At 55.9% G+C, this 17,304-nt stretch overlaps 3 protein-coding genes and 1 long non-coding RNA gene across 4 annotated transcripts in view; 1 reads left to right on the top strand and 3 right to left on the bottom strand.

Moving 5' to 3' along the window:
* Positions 1-10,295, top strand: part of LOC145517946 (uncharacterized) — a 233,750-nt gene extending 223,455 nt beyond the window's left edge. The window contains exons 60-62 of the long non-coding RNA XR_014062431.1: positions 2,388-2,613; positions 5,728-5,839; positions 10,029-10,295. This is a non-coding gene — a long non-coding RNA (uncharacterized LOC145517946). The remainder of the gene's footprint in view (positions 1-2,387; positions 2,614-5,727; positions 5,840-10,028) is intronic.
* LOC145517898 (uncharacterized) lies at positions 238-2,022 on the bottom strand. Its single transcript, XM_081521227.1, has 3 exons — positions 1,853-2,022; positions 1,141-1,453; positions 238-890 (listed from the first exon to the last, which is right to left on the bottom strand). The coding sequence occupies exons 1-3, from the start codon at positions 1,985-1,987 to the stop codon at positions 262-264; spliced, it is 1,077 nt and encodes a 358-aa protein (XP_081377353.1). The 5' UTR covers positions 1,988-2,022; the 3' UTR covers positions 238-261.
* On the bottom strand, positions 7,879-9,663 carry LOC145517909 (uncharacterized). Its single transcript, XM_081521240.1, has 3 exons — positions 9,494-9,663; positions 8,782-9,094; positions 7,879-8,531 (listed from the first exon to the last, which is right to left on the bottom strand). The coding sequence occupies exons 1-3, from the start codon at positions 9,626-9,628 to the stop codon at positions 7,903-7,905; spliced, it is 1,077 nt and encodes a 358-aa protein (XP_081377366.1). The 5' UTR covers positions 9,629-9,663; the 3' UTR covers positions 7,879-7,902.
* Positions 10,296-15,519: 5,224 nt separating the features above from the next.
* On the bottom strand, positions 15,520-17,304 carry LOC145517914 (uncharacterized). The gene is made up of 3 exons (XM_081521249.1): positions 17,135-17,304; positions 16,423-16,735; positions 15,520-16,172 (listed from the first exon to the last, which is right to left on the bottom strand). The coding sequence occupies exons 1-3, from the start codon at positions 17,267-17,269 to the stop codon at positions 15,544-15,546; spliced, it is 1,077 nt and encodes a 358-aa protein (XP_081377375.1). The 5' UTR covers positions 17,270-17,304; the 3' UTR covers positions 15,520-15,543.

The following is a 17,304-nucleotide window of genomic DNA, read 5'->3' as shown; positions in this document are numbered from 1 at the left end:
AAACTCCTTCAGTCATTTCACTGAGAGGCATTGATTGGGGACACCAAGAATATAGGAAGGAATGCCGAAAGAAAAGATGAAATTGTGTTCAGGATCGGGGGGGAGGGATGAACAGGGCGTGCTTGCCTTGAATCCAGGCTTTGTTGGCGGGTGGGGCATAAAGATGGAAGGGGTCTGCAACTACAAAGTGGTGATGGTAACACAGTATCACCAGAGTTACACAACAGTGTTCCCAAATTGCAACAATGATGAAAAAGTTTACTAATCCCAACTTAACCAACAGAAATACACGAAACCATACAAACAATAAAACATCACCAGAAAGGTGGAAACAAACCAAATGCAAAGCAGTTCAGGGGAAAGGAACTCCATGTCCCCTGGGGGCAGAACGAGTTGCCGGCGTCCACGGTGAGCAGACAGGGATGGAGGCTGCAGAGCCGACCGCTGCCCTGGACGTGGTGTTTCCGGCAAGGGCTCTGGGTCTCTGTCCAGAGCGGGGGCTCGTTCTTCCTGCAGGGGCGGGTGAGTCATCGTCGGCGTCTGGGTGTTGCGCGGGAGCCAGGGCAGGCTCTCCCTGCCGAGGCGGTGACTCCTCCTCTGCCTCGGGTTCTCCTGCCAAAGCCCGAGCAGGTACAGGTGCACGTGGAGGTGGAGGTTCTCGCTGAGGGGGTGGGACATCAGTGCCTGGAGCTGGGGGTCCTGCAGGCACGGAGATCCGATCTGCCCGGTGTGCTGGCCAGTACCCAGCTGGCCTGGTGTCTCTGCGAGGGCAAGTCTCGGTTCTCCATCAGCCCTCGGTGGATTCCTGGGTCCTGCACCTGGAGCCACCACCTCTGTAGGGACAGGTCTGGGAAGTGGAGCCTGGTTCCAGTTGGAGGCCAGTGCTAGAGCTGGGGGAGAAGCAAAGTTTACCCACAGGCCAGCCTTGGCATGTGCGTATCCCGGGACAGAATGCTTCCAAGAGATTCCCAAAGAATACCCAGCGTCGGATGTCTTTTGGGACTGAAGTGTGCAAGATGGGGGTGGGGGTGTGAGGCCAGCGCTTGCTGCAGGCCCAGCAGCATCTTTCGGGGACTCGTCCCTGTGTAGCTCAGCACCCCCTCCCCACACACTCCCGTGCACCAGCCCCAGCGTCCTCACCTCTGTGCTCTGGCGTGCTGGGCTCCAGGTCCTCCTGCTGCCTCAGAGGCCGGGGTTCTCGGGACTCTGGGTCGGAGCCGGGTGTGCTGAGCTCCGTGGCAGCCTCAGACTGGGCCGCCGGGTGTATCCTGGGCGGTGTCTCGGCAGCAGGCCTTCCCCGCCTCCGCTTCGCCCCCGGTGGGGCTGATGCCTCCGTGGGCACGCTCACCTGGAGCCTGCACTGGGCCTCACGGGCGGGGGGGTGGTGCTCCGACCCCTCCCTCCAGGAGGTGGACGGGGTGTCCCCGTCCTCGGCCTCATCACGTGGGAAGCTCTGCAACGACAGTGACCGTCAGCCAGCCGTGCTGGGAGTTTTCCGAGCTGGGCCCGGCCAGTGGAGCCGCTGCTTCTGCCTGCTCGAACTTCTCTTCCCAGAAGGGTCAGAGACGTGTGTCTGCTCACATCCCCACCCGGGAGGAAAGAGACCCACCTGAGGGTGTGAGGTCAGCCTGGGCGGCCGGCGCTGCCCGCACTCTCCCCATCCCACCCAGCCTGCTCTCCCCTGGGGTGTGGACACAACTTGTCCGCAGGCTTCTGACCCCACATCCGCCTGGGCTTCCTTGAGGGAGACACACCCCGAGAAACCCGCATCCACACACACAGGCAAAGGACCCGGTGTTTCCGGGTGGCATGGGAGAGGTGGCCTGGCCCGGCCTGGGGCTCCCCGTGTTACCTTTCTGTTTCTCCGGGCAAAGGGCCAGAGGCCTCTCGGGGGTGCCCTGAGCCAACGTCGACAGGGTGCCCACGCACACTGCCTGTGAGCTCTCCTGCGGCCCCGGGCTCTGGGCAGGGGCAAACAGCAGAACATCCTGGCAGCAAGTGATCTGGCTGGGGGCTCCTCTCCGCTCTGGAGGCCTGGATACCCGGGTTGCGGGTTCTGTTGGGTTCTGTTGCCGGCAGGTGACATCATTTCCTGGGGTTCGTGCTGAGGTCCCTTCCCCAAAACTTCCCAAGGGAATCTCTGGGTTTCTGACTGCTCGACCACCCCCCTTAGGCCATGTGCAGGCACAGTGACAGCCACACAGCCCAGCCCACAGCCCTGGGGAGGCCTGGGTGCAGCCAGGGCCTGAGCTCCGAGGACCCCGCTGCTCTCAGACCAGGCTCCTTCTTCTCATAAGTGGTGTGGCCCTGGACAAGCATATGCCCCTCAGGGTTTCCCCAGTCTCTCCATCTGCAGAGAGGGGGTCATTCTCCCATCTGTTTCCTAGGTCTGGCGGCCTACGAGCAGCTCCATGCCTTTCCACCTGGGGCCGATATCACGTGGAGCTTGTGCGCTGAGACTTCAGAAAGAAAGACTCCATCCAGGGCTGACACAGCACAGAATGGGGCAGAACGAGGCCTGGATGCGCCGTGGAACCCAGGAAAAGGCACTCCCCCTCCTGACTGTTTTGAGACCCCGCATCCAAGTTGGAGCACCGAAAGGAAGACTCGAAGGTCTCCCTCTCTTATAGAAAAGAGTAGCCAACTTTCTGGTCCTCTGTTTGCATTGAGATTCTGTTCAAGTGTCCCAGCTCGGCTTCTGCGGGTGGCTGAGCTTCTAATGGATCCCTGGGTTCTTGTCTTTTCCTCTCCAAACCTTCCGTCCTTTTCCCCCTTCTGGGGTGGATGGGCGCTGTCATTGCTTCTACCTTCGAGACAGAGTGATGAAAAGTCTGGGCCATCGACTCCTTTCCTCTCTTTGGTTCCGTGTCTCTCTCTGGCTGTGTCCCTCTCTTTTCCTTTCTCGATTCAGTCTGTGTCTTCCTCTTTCTCTCTCGTGTGTGGATGGATGGATGCTAGGAATGCACATGTATATGATTAGATGAGGGTTATGTTTTAGGGATAGGTTAGAGGGAGAGAAAGGCTTTAGGTCGGAGTTGGTCATGGGGGAAGGGTCAAGGGTGGTGGTGGTGTTTCTTGGAATCTGAGTGCTGTGCATTCTTCGTCTCTTTCCATATGAACCCCTTCTCAGATACACCACTTGCAAGGAGTCTCTCATGTTCCGTTTCCTATCTTTTGCATTTGTGAATGCTTAGCTTCTCTGTTGTGAAGAGGTTCCATTGGATGGAAACCCATTGGTGTACTTCGTTTCCCTCTTTCCCTTACTTGAAGAGACCCATTTCTACCTCCGCCCAGCAAATGGCAAGGAGACTCTGATGTTAAGGAGCCTTTGACCTACGCTTCTTTCTAGCTATCTCATGACATCAGCCTTTAGGGTGAGGGTTTTCCCCGATATTGAGGTGGTGTGAGATCAAAACCAATAGCGTTCTTCAGATGTAGCTGTCTGGTTTTCCCATGGACATTGATTGAAGAGGCTTTCTTGTTCCCATTTGGATATTCTCCCCTTCTGTGTCAGAGACGAGTTGACCATGGATGCCGGGGTTTGTTTCTGGACCCTCAACTTTATTCCATCGATCTGGATCTGTGTGTGTTGTTGTATTCCCAATAGCATACTGTCCTGCTGCTGCCGCTGCGGCTAAGTCACTTCAGTCGTGTCTGACTCTGCGCGACCCCATGGCCTGCAGCCTACCAGGCTCCTCTGTCCAGGGCATTTTCCAGGCAAGAGTACTGGAGTGGGTCGCCATCGCCTTCTCCGATACTCTCCTGAGGATCCTAGTTTGCTCGTCTAATTTCCTTTCACACAACCTTGGATGTCCGTATCGGGGCTTTTTCGTCGGATTGTATTGACAATTTAGGCTCTTTTCTGTTTCCGTAACCCCTGTTGCAATTCTTTGTTCGGTGCGAAAATGCATTGGCATTTTGGGAGGAATACCATCGAAGCTGTGGATTGCCTTGTGGGGCTGTGACATCATTTTCCCAATAGGAATTCTTTCAAGCCCTGAGCACAGCTTCTCTTTGCAGCGATTGGTGTGGGCTTGATCTTCCTTCTTCCATCTCTCGCCGTTTTGTGAGAACAGGTCCTTCCTTCCCTTCTGGGTTAGATGGACTCGTGGGTATCACTTCAGTGAATGGCATTGTCAGTGGGGGTGATAATTCCCTTCTCATTGGAAGACTTTGCTGTGAGTATTAGAAATGCAAGTGATTTCTCTTCCCCTTCCTCCCTGTCCATCTGTCAGAGCCACCGGGAAACAGAGGCCTCATCCAGGGTCACACAGGCCCGAGGGAGTGCAACTAGACTGTTGTTTCTTCAGGCCCTCTGTGCTGGACATCATCCGGGATACTCTGTGTGTGTCTTCCTCAGTCTGGTGTCCCTTCAGACCTTTCCCTAGTTTTCACAGGCTTGTCGTGTTGGTGTTCTTTGTCTGTTTGGAGACACATCCTTGAGAAGCTTTGTGTTTCCACTCATTCGTCTCGCGATGTATGACCTGTCTTTTGCTTTTGTCATGAGGTCTTTCCCACAGTAGATATCTTTGATTTTGCAAAGTCCACTGTATTCTCTGGGTTGTTTTGTGGACTGCCTTTTAGTTTTGTGTGTGAAGACTCAAAGCACGTGTCCGGTTTCCGCTCATTGTTCTTCTAGATTTGTGACGAGTTTTCATGGAAACTTTGTCTAGGGATAACTGGAAGTGAACTCGGTGTAAGGTGTCAAGTCTCCATCTCCATTCATGTCATGCCCTGCAGTTTCCAATTCCCTGTTCCTGAGTGGTTTTGGAGACCTTGTGGGAAGTCTGGTTGCATCGGAGTTTGCGTTTCCACCTTGAGTAGATTCACACTGTTCTGCCCTCAGGGACACTGTCAAGGGGGAGTGAGGAGCAGCCTGCACTTCCAGCAGTGACCACACGGTGGGGCGAGTGCTGCTCTCCCCTCTGGGAGCCCCAGGCCACAGGCATCCCAGTGAGGAGCCAGCTTTGTGCTCAGCTGAAAGGAGTTAGTCTCTCAGGATCCTCTGAGCCCTTGCCTTTGGATCACCCAGGGTGGGCATTTACTGTGACAGAAAAAAATTGCCCTGAATTCCATGGACGGAAGAGCCTGGCTGTGTAGAGTTCGTGAGTTGCCGTGAATCAGACACAACTGAGGACACAAAAATTCAATAGACTAAAACCCTTTTTGGGGGTGGGGGAAGTGAAAGGGGGTGATGTGGGTTTTTTTGTCTTATATAATAGCCAAGGGAAATCTAGTTTAAACCTAAATTCACATAGATGGGAAAGGTATAGCTCTCCGTCACCCTATTAAAAAAAAAAAAAAACTACTTAAATTTTCTGAAAGTTTATTTAGTAGCTTCCTTGAGCAGTTCATTGTGAAGCTTTTTTTTTTTTTTTTCTGTCACATTGGCCTCATTAAAAAGTACGGTTTGCCTTTACTGGATAATTTCGTTCATTGGTTTGTTAGGGAATCTTGGTAATATTTGAGTTTCCTGGGGAGCATGGTCACATGACCTGGCCCTGGCCAATCGGTGCGTTCCACCTCCCTGGCCACTGTGATTGGCTCCGGACTGGGGCAGTGCCCAATCGGGGCCCAGGGTCGGGCCTCACGTTGGAAGCCAGGGGAAGACGAGCTCTCGTCCTGCTGGGGTAGGGGAAGGGGTGGGGCCGGGGGAGGTCAGGCTCCAGCAGTGGGAGGGGCTTGAGGTCCGCCTGCGGCAGTTGGTGACCTTCCTGCTCCCCTCAGGGCAGAGCCGCCGGCCTGAGAATGAGGGCACTGCTGAGCCCAGGGGCTGGGATGGCCCGTTGCTGCTGTGGTCCCAGAGCTCCACCCGAGACCTGAGGGAGGCCGTCTGCCCGTGAGTCCTCTCCCGCTTGTCTGTCAGCTTGTTTGAACCATGCTGGGTTTTCTGCCCAGCTGGCTAAGGGGAGTCCCTGGAAATGCAAGGGTGTGGGTTTTGGCAGACTTCAGGGAAGACATGCCAGATGAGCCTGGGAGACTCCCCCTTAATCTGGATTCAGGAGATATCTCTTCGGGCCAGCTAGTAATTGTAGGATAAGCCTAATGAGTCTTCACAGGATGAAGAGAGTAACGTGCCAAGGTAGCAATCGATGTCCTCATTCGAGAGGATGAAGCTGGTGCTCAGAGAAGGGGGGAACTTGGCCACAGCAAGGAGGTGTGCACCCAGACAGAAGCCCCAGATCCGGCCATTTGAGCTCAGGGAGGCCACTGGTGTGGCTTGTCCCTGTGGCAGGGGCCGAGGCACGCAGCCCACCCTGATTCCTGCGGGGGCCTGACTTGGGAAGTGCCATCTGGTAGCTTTGAGACTCACCAAACCAAATTGCACTGGAGAGAGGAAGGACACCTTCCTTCATCCACCCCCCACCCCCGCCGGATTCCCACATACCCTGACCCCTTTCTCTGGATTTCGGAGCCATTTCCCGAGTCCCGCTCATATGACCTCATTCGAAGTGCACTGTGGACGAGCTGCCATCTGCAGCTGCTACCACAGCAGCCAAGGGCTTTAGCTCCCGAGTACCTCCCTTCCTTTGGAACTTGGGGGCCCTCTACTCCCCACTTGCACGCCACAGACCTTTGCTGAGGATTGTGGGGACCCTCACTCAGTTTGCAGCACGTTGTAGCCATCCCTGTCCTCTCAATACCTCCCTTGCAACTCAGCTTGTGAGCTCCTTTGGAGCAGCGTGGCCCACCTGGCTGCAACGGAAGAGACACAGCTGACAGTGAAACAACAGCTTAGATCTGACAGCCGGAAAGCTCTGTCAGAAGGGACCTCCCTCTTCACACCGTAGAGGCTGTAGGAGCCGCCAGGGTTTGGGAACCAGTGCTGGGGCCAAAATGACTCCACAGCTGTTTTCCTTCCTGGGGAGGGTTCTGGCTCGAGTGGGAATGGCTCAAGTCTCCTAAGGTTCTGAAAGCCCACTGTGTGCAGAGTCACGGTACACAGAGAGGAGAAGGTGGAGTCCTGCCCTGGAGGTGGGCACAGCTCACGGATGAGCCAGGCAGGCAGGCAGGCAGGCAGGGCATGAGAACACCTGAGCTGCCTTCATGAGTGAATGGTGTGGGGGCAGAGGAAGAGAAGCCGGTCTGCTCCCTCATGTGGTGCCCAGGGCAGGTTGTCCCCAGAGGAAACCCTTACGACGGTGAGGACTATCACTGCTGTTTCCCAAGGGGTTCCGTCGGTGCGTGTCTTCCCCGGAGCGGTCAGGCCGTCTCTAAAGTACACTGGCCGTGGGCATTGCCTCTCCTTGGAACTTCCCATGTGTTTCTCTTTTTTATGGAACAGTGATTTTTCTAGAGGGGTTCTGGGCCACAAGGTTGTTGGGTCATTTTCTAGCCTGCTGTCGTGAAGAACGCTTTCCTGGGCGTTGGGGTGGTTTGTTGTTCCAGCTCCCTTTCTTGGCTTCTTTTGGGAGCTGGTGCAACAAGAGGAGCTCAGCCTCTGCCTTCTGGCTGAGATGTCACCCTTCAAACAGCAATGCCTGCCTGGAGATAATGATGGCATTTGCCAAAAGGGCTTCGTTTGGCACATGATATCTTGAAAGGACGTACACCGTCCTTTCAGCTATCAAAGGCTACTTCAAAGGACATAAAAATGAGAACTCTCCAATGGAGTCTTACAGTAGGTGGAGAGTCCGAAAAAAACTCCTTCAGTCATTTCACTGAGAGGCATTGATTGGGGACACCAAGAATATAGGAAGGAATGCCGAAAGAAAAGATGAAATTGTGTTCAGGATCGGGGGGGAGGGATGAACAGGGCGTGCTTGCCTTGAATCCAGGCTTTGTTGGCGGGTGGGGCATAAAGATGGAAGGGGTCTGCAACTACAAAGTGGTGATGGTAACACAGTATCACCAGAGTTACACAACAGTGTTCCCAAATTGCAACAATGATGAAAAAGTTTACTAATCCCAACTTAACCAACAGAAATACACGAAACCATACAAACAATAAAACATCACCAGAAAGGTGGAAACAAACCAAATGCAAAGCAGTTCAGGGGAAAGGAACTCCATGTCCCCTGGGGGCAGAACGAGTTGCCGGCGTCCACGGTGAGCAGACAGGGATGGAGGCTGCAGAGCCGACCGCTGCCCTGGACGTGGTGTTTCCGGCAAGGGCTCTGGGTCTCTGTCCAGAGCGGGGGCTCGTTCTTCCTGCAGGGGCGGGTGAGTCATCGTCGGCGTCTGGGTGTTGCGCGGGAGCCAGGGCAGGCTCTCCCTGCCGAGGCGGTGACTCCTCCTCTGCCTCGGGTTCTCCTGCCAAAGCCCGAGCAGGTACAGGTGCACGTGGAGGTGGAGGTTCTCGCTGAGGGGGTGGGACATCAGTGCCTGGAGCTGGGGGTCCTGCAGGCACGGAGATCCGATCTGCCCGGTGTGCTGGCCAGTACCCAGCTGGCCTGGTGTCTCTGCGAGGGCAAGTCTCGGTTCTCCATCAGCCCTCGGTGGATTCCTGGGTCCTGCACCTGGAGCCACCACCTCTGTAGGGACAGGTCTGGGAAGTGGAGCCTGGTTCCAGTTGGAGGCCAGTGCTAGAGCTGGGGGAGAAGCAAAGTTTACCCACAGGCCAGCCTTGGCATGTGCGTATCCCGGGACAGAATGCTTCCAAGAGATTCCCAAAGAATAACCAGCGTCGGATGTCTTTTGGGACTGAAGTGTGCAAGATGGGGGTGGGGGTGTGAGGCCAGCGCTTGCTGCAGGCCCAGCAGCATCTTTCGGGGACTCGTCCCTGTGTAGCTCAGCACCCCCTCCCCACACACTCCCGTGCACCAGCCCCAGCGTCCTCACCTCTGTGCTCTGGCGTGCTGGGCTCCAGGTCCTCCTGCTGCCTCAGAGGCCGGGGTTCTCGGGACTCTGGGTCGGAGCCGGGTGTGCTGAGCTCCGTGGCAGCCTCAGACTGGGCCGCCGGGTGTATCCTGGGCGGTGTCTCGGCAGCAGGCCTTCCCCGCCTCCGCTTCGCCCCCGGTGGGGCTGATGCCTCCGTGGGCACGCTCACCTGGAGCCTGCACTGGGCCTCACGGGCGGGGGGGTGGTGCTCCGACCCCTCCCTCCAGGAGGTGGACGGGGTGTCCCCGTCCTCGGCCTCATCACGTGGGAAGCTCTGCAACGACAGTGACCGTCAGCCAGCCGTGCTGGGAGTTTTCCGAGCTGGGCCCGGCCAGTGGAGCCGCTGCTTCTGCCTGCTCGAACTTCTCTTCCCAGAAGGGTCAGAGACGTGTGTCTGCTCACATCCCCACCCGGGAGGAAAGAGACCCACCTGAGGGTGTGAGGTCAGCCTGGGCGGCCGGCGCTGCCCGCACTCTCCCCATCCCACCCAGCCTGCTCTCCCCTGGGGTGTGGACACAACTTGTCCGCAGGCTTCTGACCCCACATCCGCCTGGGCTTCCTTGAGGGAGACACACCCCGAGAAACCCGCATCCACACACACAGGCAAAGGACCCGGTGTTTCCGGGTGGCATGGGAGAGGTGGCCTGGCCCGGCCTGGGGCTCCCCGTGTTACCTTTCTGTTTCTCCGGGCAAAGGGCCAGAGGCCTCTCGGGGGTGCCCTGAGCCAACGTCGACAGGGTGCCCACGCACACTGCCTGTGAGCTCTCCTGCGGCCCCGGGCTCTGGGCAGGGGCAAACAGCAGAACATCCTGGCAGCAAGTGATCTGGCTGGGGGCTCCTCTCCGCTCTGGAGGCCTGGATACCCGGGTTGCGGGTTCTGTTGGGTTCTGTTGCCGGCAGGTGACATCATTTCCTGGGGTTCGTGCTGAGGTCCCTTCCCCAAAACTTCCCAAGGGAATCTCTGGGTTTCTGACTGCTCGACCACCCCCCTTAGGCCATGTGCAGGCACAGTGACAGCCACACAGCCCAGCCCACAGCCCTGGGGAGGCCTGGGTGCAGCCAGGGCCTGAGCTCCGAGGACCCCGCTGCTCTCAGACCAGGCTCCTTCTTCTCATAAGTGGTGTGGCCCTGGACAAGCATATGCCCCTCAGGGTTTCCCCAGTCTCTCCATCTGCAGAGAGGGGGTCATTCTCCCATCTGTTTCCTAGGTCTGGCGGCCTACGAGCAGCTCCATGCCTTTCCACCTGGGGCCGATATCACGTGGAGCTTGTGCGCTGAGACTTCAGAAAGAAAGACTCCATCCAGGGCTGACACAGCACAGAATGGGGCAGAACGAGGCCTGGATGCGCCGTGGAACCCAGGAAAAGGCACTCCCCCTCCTGACTGTTTTGAGACCCCGCATCCAAGTTGGAGCACCGAAAGGAAGACTCGAAGGTCTCCCTCTCTTATAGAAAAGAGTAGCCAACTTTCTGGTCCTCTGTTTGCATTGAGATTCTGTTCAAGTGTCCCAGCTCGGCTTCTGCGGGTGGCTGAGCTTCTAATGGATCCCTGGGTTCTTGTCTTTTCCTCTCCAAACCTTCCGTCCTTTTCCCCCTTCTGGGGTGGATGGGCGCTGTCATTGCTTCTACCTTCGAGACAGAGTGATGAAAAGTCTGGGCCATCGACTCCTTTCCTCTCTTTGGTTCCGTGTCTCTCTCTGGCTGTGTCCCTCTCTTTTCCTTTCTCGATTCAGTCTGTGTCTTCCTCTTTCTCTCTCGTGTGTGGATGGATGGATGCTAGGAATGCACATGTATATGATTAGATGAGGGTTATGTTTTAGGGATAGGTTAGAGGGAGAGAAAGGCTTTAGGTCGGAGTTGGTCATGGGGGAAGGGTCAAGGGTGGTGGTGGTGTTTCTTGGAATCTGAGTGCTGTGCATTCTTCGTCTCTTTCCATATGAACCCCTTCTCAGATACACCACTTGCAAGGAGTCTCTCATGTTCCGTTTCCTATCTTTTGCATTTGTGAATGCTTAGCTTCTCTGTTGTGAAGAGGTTCCATTGGATGGAAACCCATTGGTGTACTTCGTTTCCCTCTTTCCCTTACTTGAAGAGACCCATTTCTACCTCCGCCCAGCAAATGGCAAGGAGACTCTGATGTTAAGGAGCCTTTGACCTACGCTTCTTTCTAGCTATCTCATGACATCAGCCTTTAGGGTGAGGGTTTTCCCCGATATTGAGGTGGTGTGAGATCAAAACCAATAGCGTTCTTCAGATGTAGCTGTCTGGTTTTCCCATGGACATTGATTGAAGAGGCTTTCTTGTTCCCATTTGGATATTCTCCCCTTCTGTGTCAGAGACGAGTTGACCATGGATGCCGGGGTTTGTTTCTGGACCCTCAACTTTATTCCATCGATCTGGATCTGTGTGTGTTGTTGTATTCCCAATAGCATACTGTCCTGCTGCTGCCGCTGCGGCTAAGTCACTTCAGTCGTGTCTGACTCTGCGCGACCCCATGGCCTGCAGCCTACCAGGCTCCTCTGTCCAGGGCACTTTCCAGGCAAGAGTACTGGAGTGGGTCGCCATCGCCTTCTCCGATACTCTCCTGAGGATCCTAGTTTGCTCGTCTAATTTCCTTTCACACAACCTTGGATGTCCGTATCGGGGCTTTTTCGTCGGATTGTATTGACAATTTAGGCTCTTTTCTGTTTCCGAAACCCCTGTTGCAATTCTTTGTTCGGTGCGAAAATGCATTGGCATTTTGGGAGGAATAGCATCGAAGCTGTGGATTGCCTTGTGGGGCTGTGACATCATTTTCCCAATAGGAATTCTTTCAAGCCCTGAGCACAGCTTCTCTTTGCAGCGATTGGTGTGGGCTTGATCTTCCTTCTTCCATCTCTCGCCGTTTTGTGAGAACAGGTCCTTCCTTCCCTTCTGGGTTAGATGGACTCGTGGGTATCACTTCAGTGAATGGCATTGTCAGTGGGGGTGATAATTCCCTTCTCATTGGAAGACTTTGCTGTGAGTATTAGAAATGCAAGTGATTTCTCTTCCCCTTCCTCCCTGTCCATCTCTCAGAGCCACCGGGAAACAGAGGCCTCATCCAGGGTCACACAGGCCCGAGGGAGTGCAACTAGACTGTTGTTTCTTCAGGCCCTCAGTGCTGGACATCATCCGGGATACTCTGTGTGTGTCTTCCTCAGTCTGCTGTCCCTTCAGACCTTTCCCTAGTTTTCACAGGCTTGTCGTGTTGGTGTTCTTTGTCTGTTTGGAGACACATCCTTGAGAAGCTTTGTGTTTCCACTCATTCATCTCGCGATGTATGACCTGTCTTTTGCTTTTGTCATGAGGTCTTTCCCACAGTAGATATCTTTGATTTTGCAAAGTCCACTGTATTCTCTGGGTTGTTTTGTGGACTGCCTTTTAGTTTTGTGTGTGAAGACTCAAAGCACGTGTCCGGTTTCCGCTCATTGTTCTTCTAGATTTGTGACAAGTTTTCATGGAAACTTTGTCTAGGGATAACTGGAAGTGAACTCGGTGTAAGGTGTCAAGTCTCCATCTCCATTCATGTCATGCCCTGCAGTTTCCAATTCCCTGTTCCTGAGTGGTTTTGGAGACCTTGTGGGAAGTCTGGTTGCATCGGAGTTTGCGTTTCCACCTTGAGTAGATTCACACTGTTCTGCCCTCAGGGACACTGTCAAGGGGGAGTGAGGAGCAGCCTGCACTTCCAGCAGTGACCACACGGTGGGGCGAGTGCTGCTCTCCCCTCTGGGAGCCCCAGGCCACAGGCATCCCAGTGAGGAGTCAGCTTTGTGCTCAGCTGAAAGGAGTTAGTCTCTCAGGATCCTCTGAGCCCTTGCCTTTGGATCACCCAGGGTGGGCATTTACTGTGACAGAAAAAAATTGCCCTGAATTCCATGGACGGAAGAGCCTGGCTGTGTAGAGTTCGTGAGTTGCCGTGAATCAGACACAACTGAGGACACAAAAATTCAATAGACTAAAACCCTTTTTGGGGGTGGGGGAAGTGAAAGGGGGTGATGTGGGCTTTTTTGTCTTATATAATAGCCAAGGGAAATCTAGTTTAAACCTAAATTCACATAGATGGGAAAGGTATAGCTCTCCGTCACCCTATTAAAAAAAAAAAAAAACTACTTAAATTTTCTGAAAGTTTATTTAGTAGCTTCCTTGAGCAGTTCATTGTGAAGCTTTTTTTTTTTTTTTTCTGTCACATTGGCCTCATTAAAAAGTACGGTTTGCCTTTACTGGATAATTTCGTTCATTGGTTTGTTAGGGAATCTTGGTAATATTTGAGTTTCCTGGGGAGCATGGTCACATGACCTGGCCCTGGCCAATCGGTGCGTTCCACCTCCCTGGCCACTGTGATTGGCTCCGGACTGGGGCAGTGCCCAATCGGGGCCCAGGGTCGGGCCTCACGTTGGAAGCCAGGGGAAGACGAGCTCTCGTCCTGCTGGGGTAGGGGAAGGGGTGGGGCCGGGGGAGGTCAGGCTCCAGCAGTGGGAGGGGCTTGAGGTCCGCCTGCGGCAGTTGGTGACCTTCCTGCTCCCCTCAGGGCAGAGCCGCCGGCCTGAGAATGAGGGCACTGCTGAGCCCAGGGGCTGGGATGGCCCGTTGCTGCTGTGGTCCCAGAGCTCCACCCGAGACCTGAGGGAGGCCGTCTGCCCGTGAGTCCTCTCCCGCTTGTCTGTCAGCTTGTTTGAACCATGCTGGGTTTTCTGCCCAGCTGGCTAAGGGGAGTCCCTGGAAATGCAAGGGTGTGGGTTTTGGCAGACTTCAGGGAAGACATGCCAGATGAGCCTGGGAGACTCCCCCTTAATCTGGATTCAGGAGATATCTCTTCGGGCCAGCTAGTAATTGTAGGATAAGCCTAATGAGTCTTCACAGGATGAAGAGAGTAACGTGCCAAGGTAGCAATCGATGTCCTCATTCGAGAGGATGAAGCTGGTGCTCAGAGAAGGGGGGAACTTGGCCACAGCAAGGAGGTGTGCACCCAGACAGAAGCCCCAGATCCGGCCATTTGAGCTCAGGGAGGCCACTGGTGTGGCTTGTCCCTGTGGCAGGGGCCGAGGCACGCAGCCCACCCTGATTCCTGCGGGGGCCTGACTTGGGAAGTGCCATCTGGTAGCTTTGAGACTCACCAAACCAAATTGCACTGGAGAGAGGAAGGACACCTTCCTTCATCCACCCCCCACCCCCGCCGGATTCCCACATACCCTGACCCCTTTCTCTGGATTTCGGAGCCATTTCCCGAGTCCCGCTCATATGACCTCATTCGAAGTGCACTGTGGACGAGCTGCCATCTGCAGCTGCTACCACAGCAGCCAAGGGCTTTAGCTCCCGAGTACCTCCCTTCCTTTGGAACTTGGGGGCCCTCTACTCCCCACTTGCACGCCACAGACCTTTGCTGAGGATTGTGGGGACCCTCACTCAGTTTGCAGCACGTTGTAGCCATCCCTGTCCTCTCAATACCTCCCTTGCAACTCAGCTTGTGAGCTCCTTTGGAGCAGCGTGGCCCACCTGGCTGCAACGGAAGAGACACAGCTGACAGTGAAACAACAGCTTAGATCTGACAGCCGGAAAGCTCTGTCAGAAGGGACCTCCCTCTTCACACCGTAGAGGCTGTAGGAGCCGCCAGGGTTTGGGAACCAGTGCTGGGGCCAAAATGACTCCACAGCTGTTTTCCTTCCTGGGGAGGGTTCTGGCTCGAGTGGGAATGGCTCAAGTCTCCTAAGGTTCTGAAAGCCCACTGTGTGCAGAGTCACGGTACACAGAGAGGAGAAGGTGGAGTCCTGCCCTGGAGGTGGGCACAGCTCACGGATGAGCCAGGCAGGCAGGCAGGCAGGCAGGGCATGAGAACACCTGAGCTGCCTTCATGAGTGAATGGTGTGGGGGCAGAGGAAGAGAAGCCGGTCTGCTCCCTCATGTGGTGCCCAGGGCAGGTTGTCCCCAGAGGAAACCCTTACGACGGTGAGGACTATCACTGCTGTTTCCCAAGGGGTTCCGTCGGTGCGTGTCTTCCCCGGAGCGGTCAGGCCGTCTCTAAAGTACACTGGCCGTGGGCATTGCCTCTCCTTGGAACTTCCCATGTGTTTCTCTTTTTTATGGAACAGTGATTTTTCTAGAGGGGTTCTGGGCCACAAGGTTGTTGGGTCATTTTCTAGCCTGCTGTCGTGAAGAACGCTTTCCTGGGCGTTGGGGTGGTTTGTTGTTCCAGCTCCCTTTCTTGGCTTCTTTTGGGAGCTGGTGCAACAAGAGGAGCTCAGCCTCTGCCTTCTGGCTGAGATGTCACCCTTCAAACAGCAATGCCTGCCTGGAGATAATGATGGCATTTGCCAAAAGGGCTTCGTTTGGCACATGATATCTTGAAAGGACGTACACCGTCCTTTCAGCTATCAAAGGCTACTTCAAAGGACATAAAAATGAGAACTCTCCAATGGAGTCTTACAGTAGGTGGAGAGTCCGAAAAAAACTCCTTCAGTCATTTCACTGAGAGGCATTGATTGGGGACACCAAGAATATAGGAAGGAATGCCGAAAGAAAAGATGAAATTGTGTTCAGGATCGGGGGGGAGGGATGAACAGGGCGTGCTTGCCTTGAATCCAGGCTTTGTTGGCGGGTGGGGCATAAAGATGGAAGGGGTCTGCAACTACAAAGTGGTGATGGTAACACAGTATCACCAGAGTTACACAACAGTGTTCCCAAATTGCAACAATGATGAAAAAGTTTACTAATCCCAACTTAACCAACAGAAATACACGAAACCATACAAACAATAAAACATCACCAGAAAGGTGGAAACAAACCAAATGCAAAGCAGTTCAGGGGAAAGGAACTCCATGTCCCCTGGGGGCAGAACGAGTTGCCGGCGTCCACGGTGAGCAGACAGGGATGGAGGCTGCAGAGCCGACCGCTGCCCTGGACGTGGTGTTTCCGGCAAGGGCTCTGGGTCTCTGTCCAGAGCGGGGGCTCGTTCTTCCTGCAGGGGCGGGTGAGTCATCGTCGGCGTCTGGGTGTTGCGCGGGAGCCAGGGCAGGCTCTCCCTGCCGAGGCGGTGACTCCTCCTCTGCCTCGGGTTCTCCTGCCAAAGCCCGAGCAGGTACAGGTGCACGTGGAGGTGGAGGTTCTCGCTGAGGGGGTGGGACATCAGTGCCTGGAGCTGGGGGTCCTGCAGGCACGGAGATCCGATCTGCCCGGTGTGCTGGCCAGTACCCAGCTGGCCTGGTGTCTCTGCGAGGGCAAGTCTCGGTTCTCCATCAGCCCTCGGTGGATTCCTGGGTCCTGCACCTGGAGCCACCACCTCTGTAGGGACAGGTCTGGGAAGTGGAGCCTGGTTCCAGTTGGAGGCCAGTGCTAGAGCTGGGGGAGAAGCAAAGTTTACCCACAGGCCAGCCTTGGCATGTGCGTATCCCGGGACAGAATGCTTCCAAGAGATTCCCAAAGAATACCCAGCGTCGGATGTCTTTTGGGACTGAAGTGTGCAAGATGGGGGTGGGGGTGTGAGGCCAGCGCTTGCTGCAGGCCCAGCAGCATCTTTCGGGGACTCGTCCCTGTGTAGCTCAGCACCCCCTCCCCACACACTCCCGTGCACCAGCCCCAGCGTCCTCACCTCTGTGCTCTGGCGTGCTGGGCTCCAGGTCCTCCTGCTGCCTCAGAGGCCGGGGTTCTCGGGACTCTGGGTCGGAGCCCGGTGTGCTGAGCTCCGTGGCAGCCTCAGACTGGGCCGCCGGGTGTATCCTGGGCGGTGTCTCGGCAGCAGGCCTTCCCCGCCTCCGCTTCGCCCCCGGTGGGGCTGATGCCTCCGTGGGCACGCTCACCTGGAGCCTGCACTGGGCCTCACGGGCGGGGGGGTGGTGCTCCGACCCCTCCCTCCAGGAGGTGGACGGGGTGTCCCCGTCCTCGGCCTCATCACGTGGGAAGCTCTGCAACGACAGTGACCGTCAGCCAGCCGTGCTGGGAGTTTTCCGAGCTGGGCCCGGCCAGTGGAGCCGCTGCTTCTGCCTGCTCGAACTTCTCTTCCCAGAAGGGTCAGAGACGTGTGTCTGCTCACATCCCCACCCGGGAGGAAAGAGACCCACCTGAGGGTGTGAGGTCAGCCTGGGCGGCCGGCGCTGCCCGCACTCTCCCCATCCCACCCAGCCTGCTCTCCCCTGGGGTGTGGACACAACTTGTCCGCAGGCTTCTGACCCCACATCCGCCTGGGCTTCCTTGAGGGAGACACACCCCGAGAAACCCGCATCCACACACACAGGCAAAGGACCCGGTGTTTCCGGGTGGCATGGGAGAGGTGGCCTGGCCCGGCCTGGGGCTCCCCGTGTTACCTTTCTGTTTCTCCGGGCAAAGGGCCAGAGGCCTCTCGGGGGTGCCCTGAGCCAACGTCGACAGGGTGCCCACGCACACTGCCTGTGAGCTCTCCTGCGGCCCCGGGCTCTGGGCAGGGGCAAACAGCAGAACATCCTGGCAGCAAGTGATCTGGCTGGGGGCTCCTCTC

The sequence above is a fragment of the Giraffa tippelskirchi genome, chromosome 8 (genome assembly GCF_054371585.1).
Source record: "Giraffa tippelskirchi isolate mGirTip1 chromosome 8, T2T-mGirTip1v1.2.pri, whole genome shotgun sequence".
Classification (NCBI taxonomy): Eukaryota; Metazoa; Chordata; class Mammalia; order Artiodactyla; family Giraffidae; genus Giraffa; species Giraffa tippelskirchi.
This window is presented reverse-complemented; position numbering and strand designations above follow the sequence as displayed.

Bases quoted from the DNA above. Each gene is read 5' to 3' on its own strand.
- LOC145517909 (XM_081521240.1), bottom strand. From the start codon at position 9,628: ATGTTCTGCTGTTTGCCCCTGCCCAGAGCCCGGGGCCGCAGGAGAGCT. The intron at 9,095-9,493 runs GTAACACGGGGA...CTGTCGTTGCAG, and splicing joins TTGCCCGGAGAAACAGAAAG to AGCTTCCCACGTGATGAGGC. The intron at 8,532-8,781 runs GTGAGGACGCTG...CTTCTCCCCCAG, and splicing joins CAGCACGCCAGAGCACAGAG to CTCTAGCACTGGCCTCCAAC.
- LOC145517914 (XM_081521249.1), bottom strand. From the start codon at position 17,269: ATGTTCTGCTGTTTGCCCCTGCCCAGAGCCCGGGGCCGCAGGAGAGCT. The intron at 16,736-17,134 runs GTAACACGGGGA...CTGTCGTTGCAG, and splicing joins TTGCCCGGAGAAACAGAAAG to AGCTTCCCACGTGATGAGGC. The intron at 16,173-16,422 runs GTGAGGACGCTG...CTTCTCCCCCAG, and splicing joins CAGCACGCCAGAGCACAGAG to CTCTAGCACTGGCCTCCAAC.
- LOC145517898 (XM_081521227.1), bottom strand. From the start codon at position 1,987: ATGTTCTGCTGTTTGCCCCTGCCCAGAGCCCGGGGCCGCAGGAGAGCT. The intron at 1,454-1,852 runs GTAACACGGGGA...CTGTCGTTGCAG, and splicing joins TTGCCCGGAGAAACAGAAAG to AGCTTCCCACGTGATGAGGC. The intron at 891-1,140 runs GTGAGGACGCTG...CTTCTCCCCCAG, and splicing joins CAGCACGCCAGAGCACAGAG to CTCTAGCACTGGCCTCCAAC.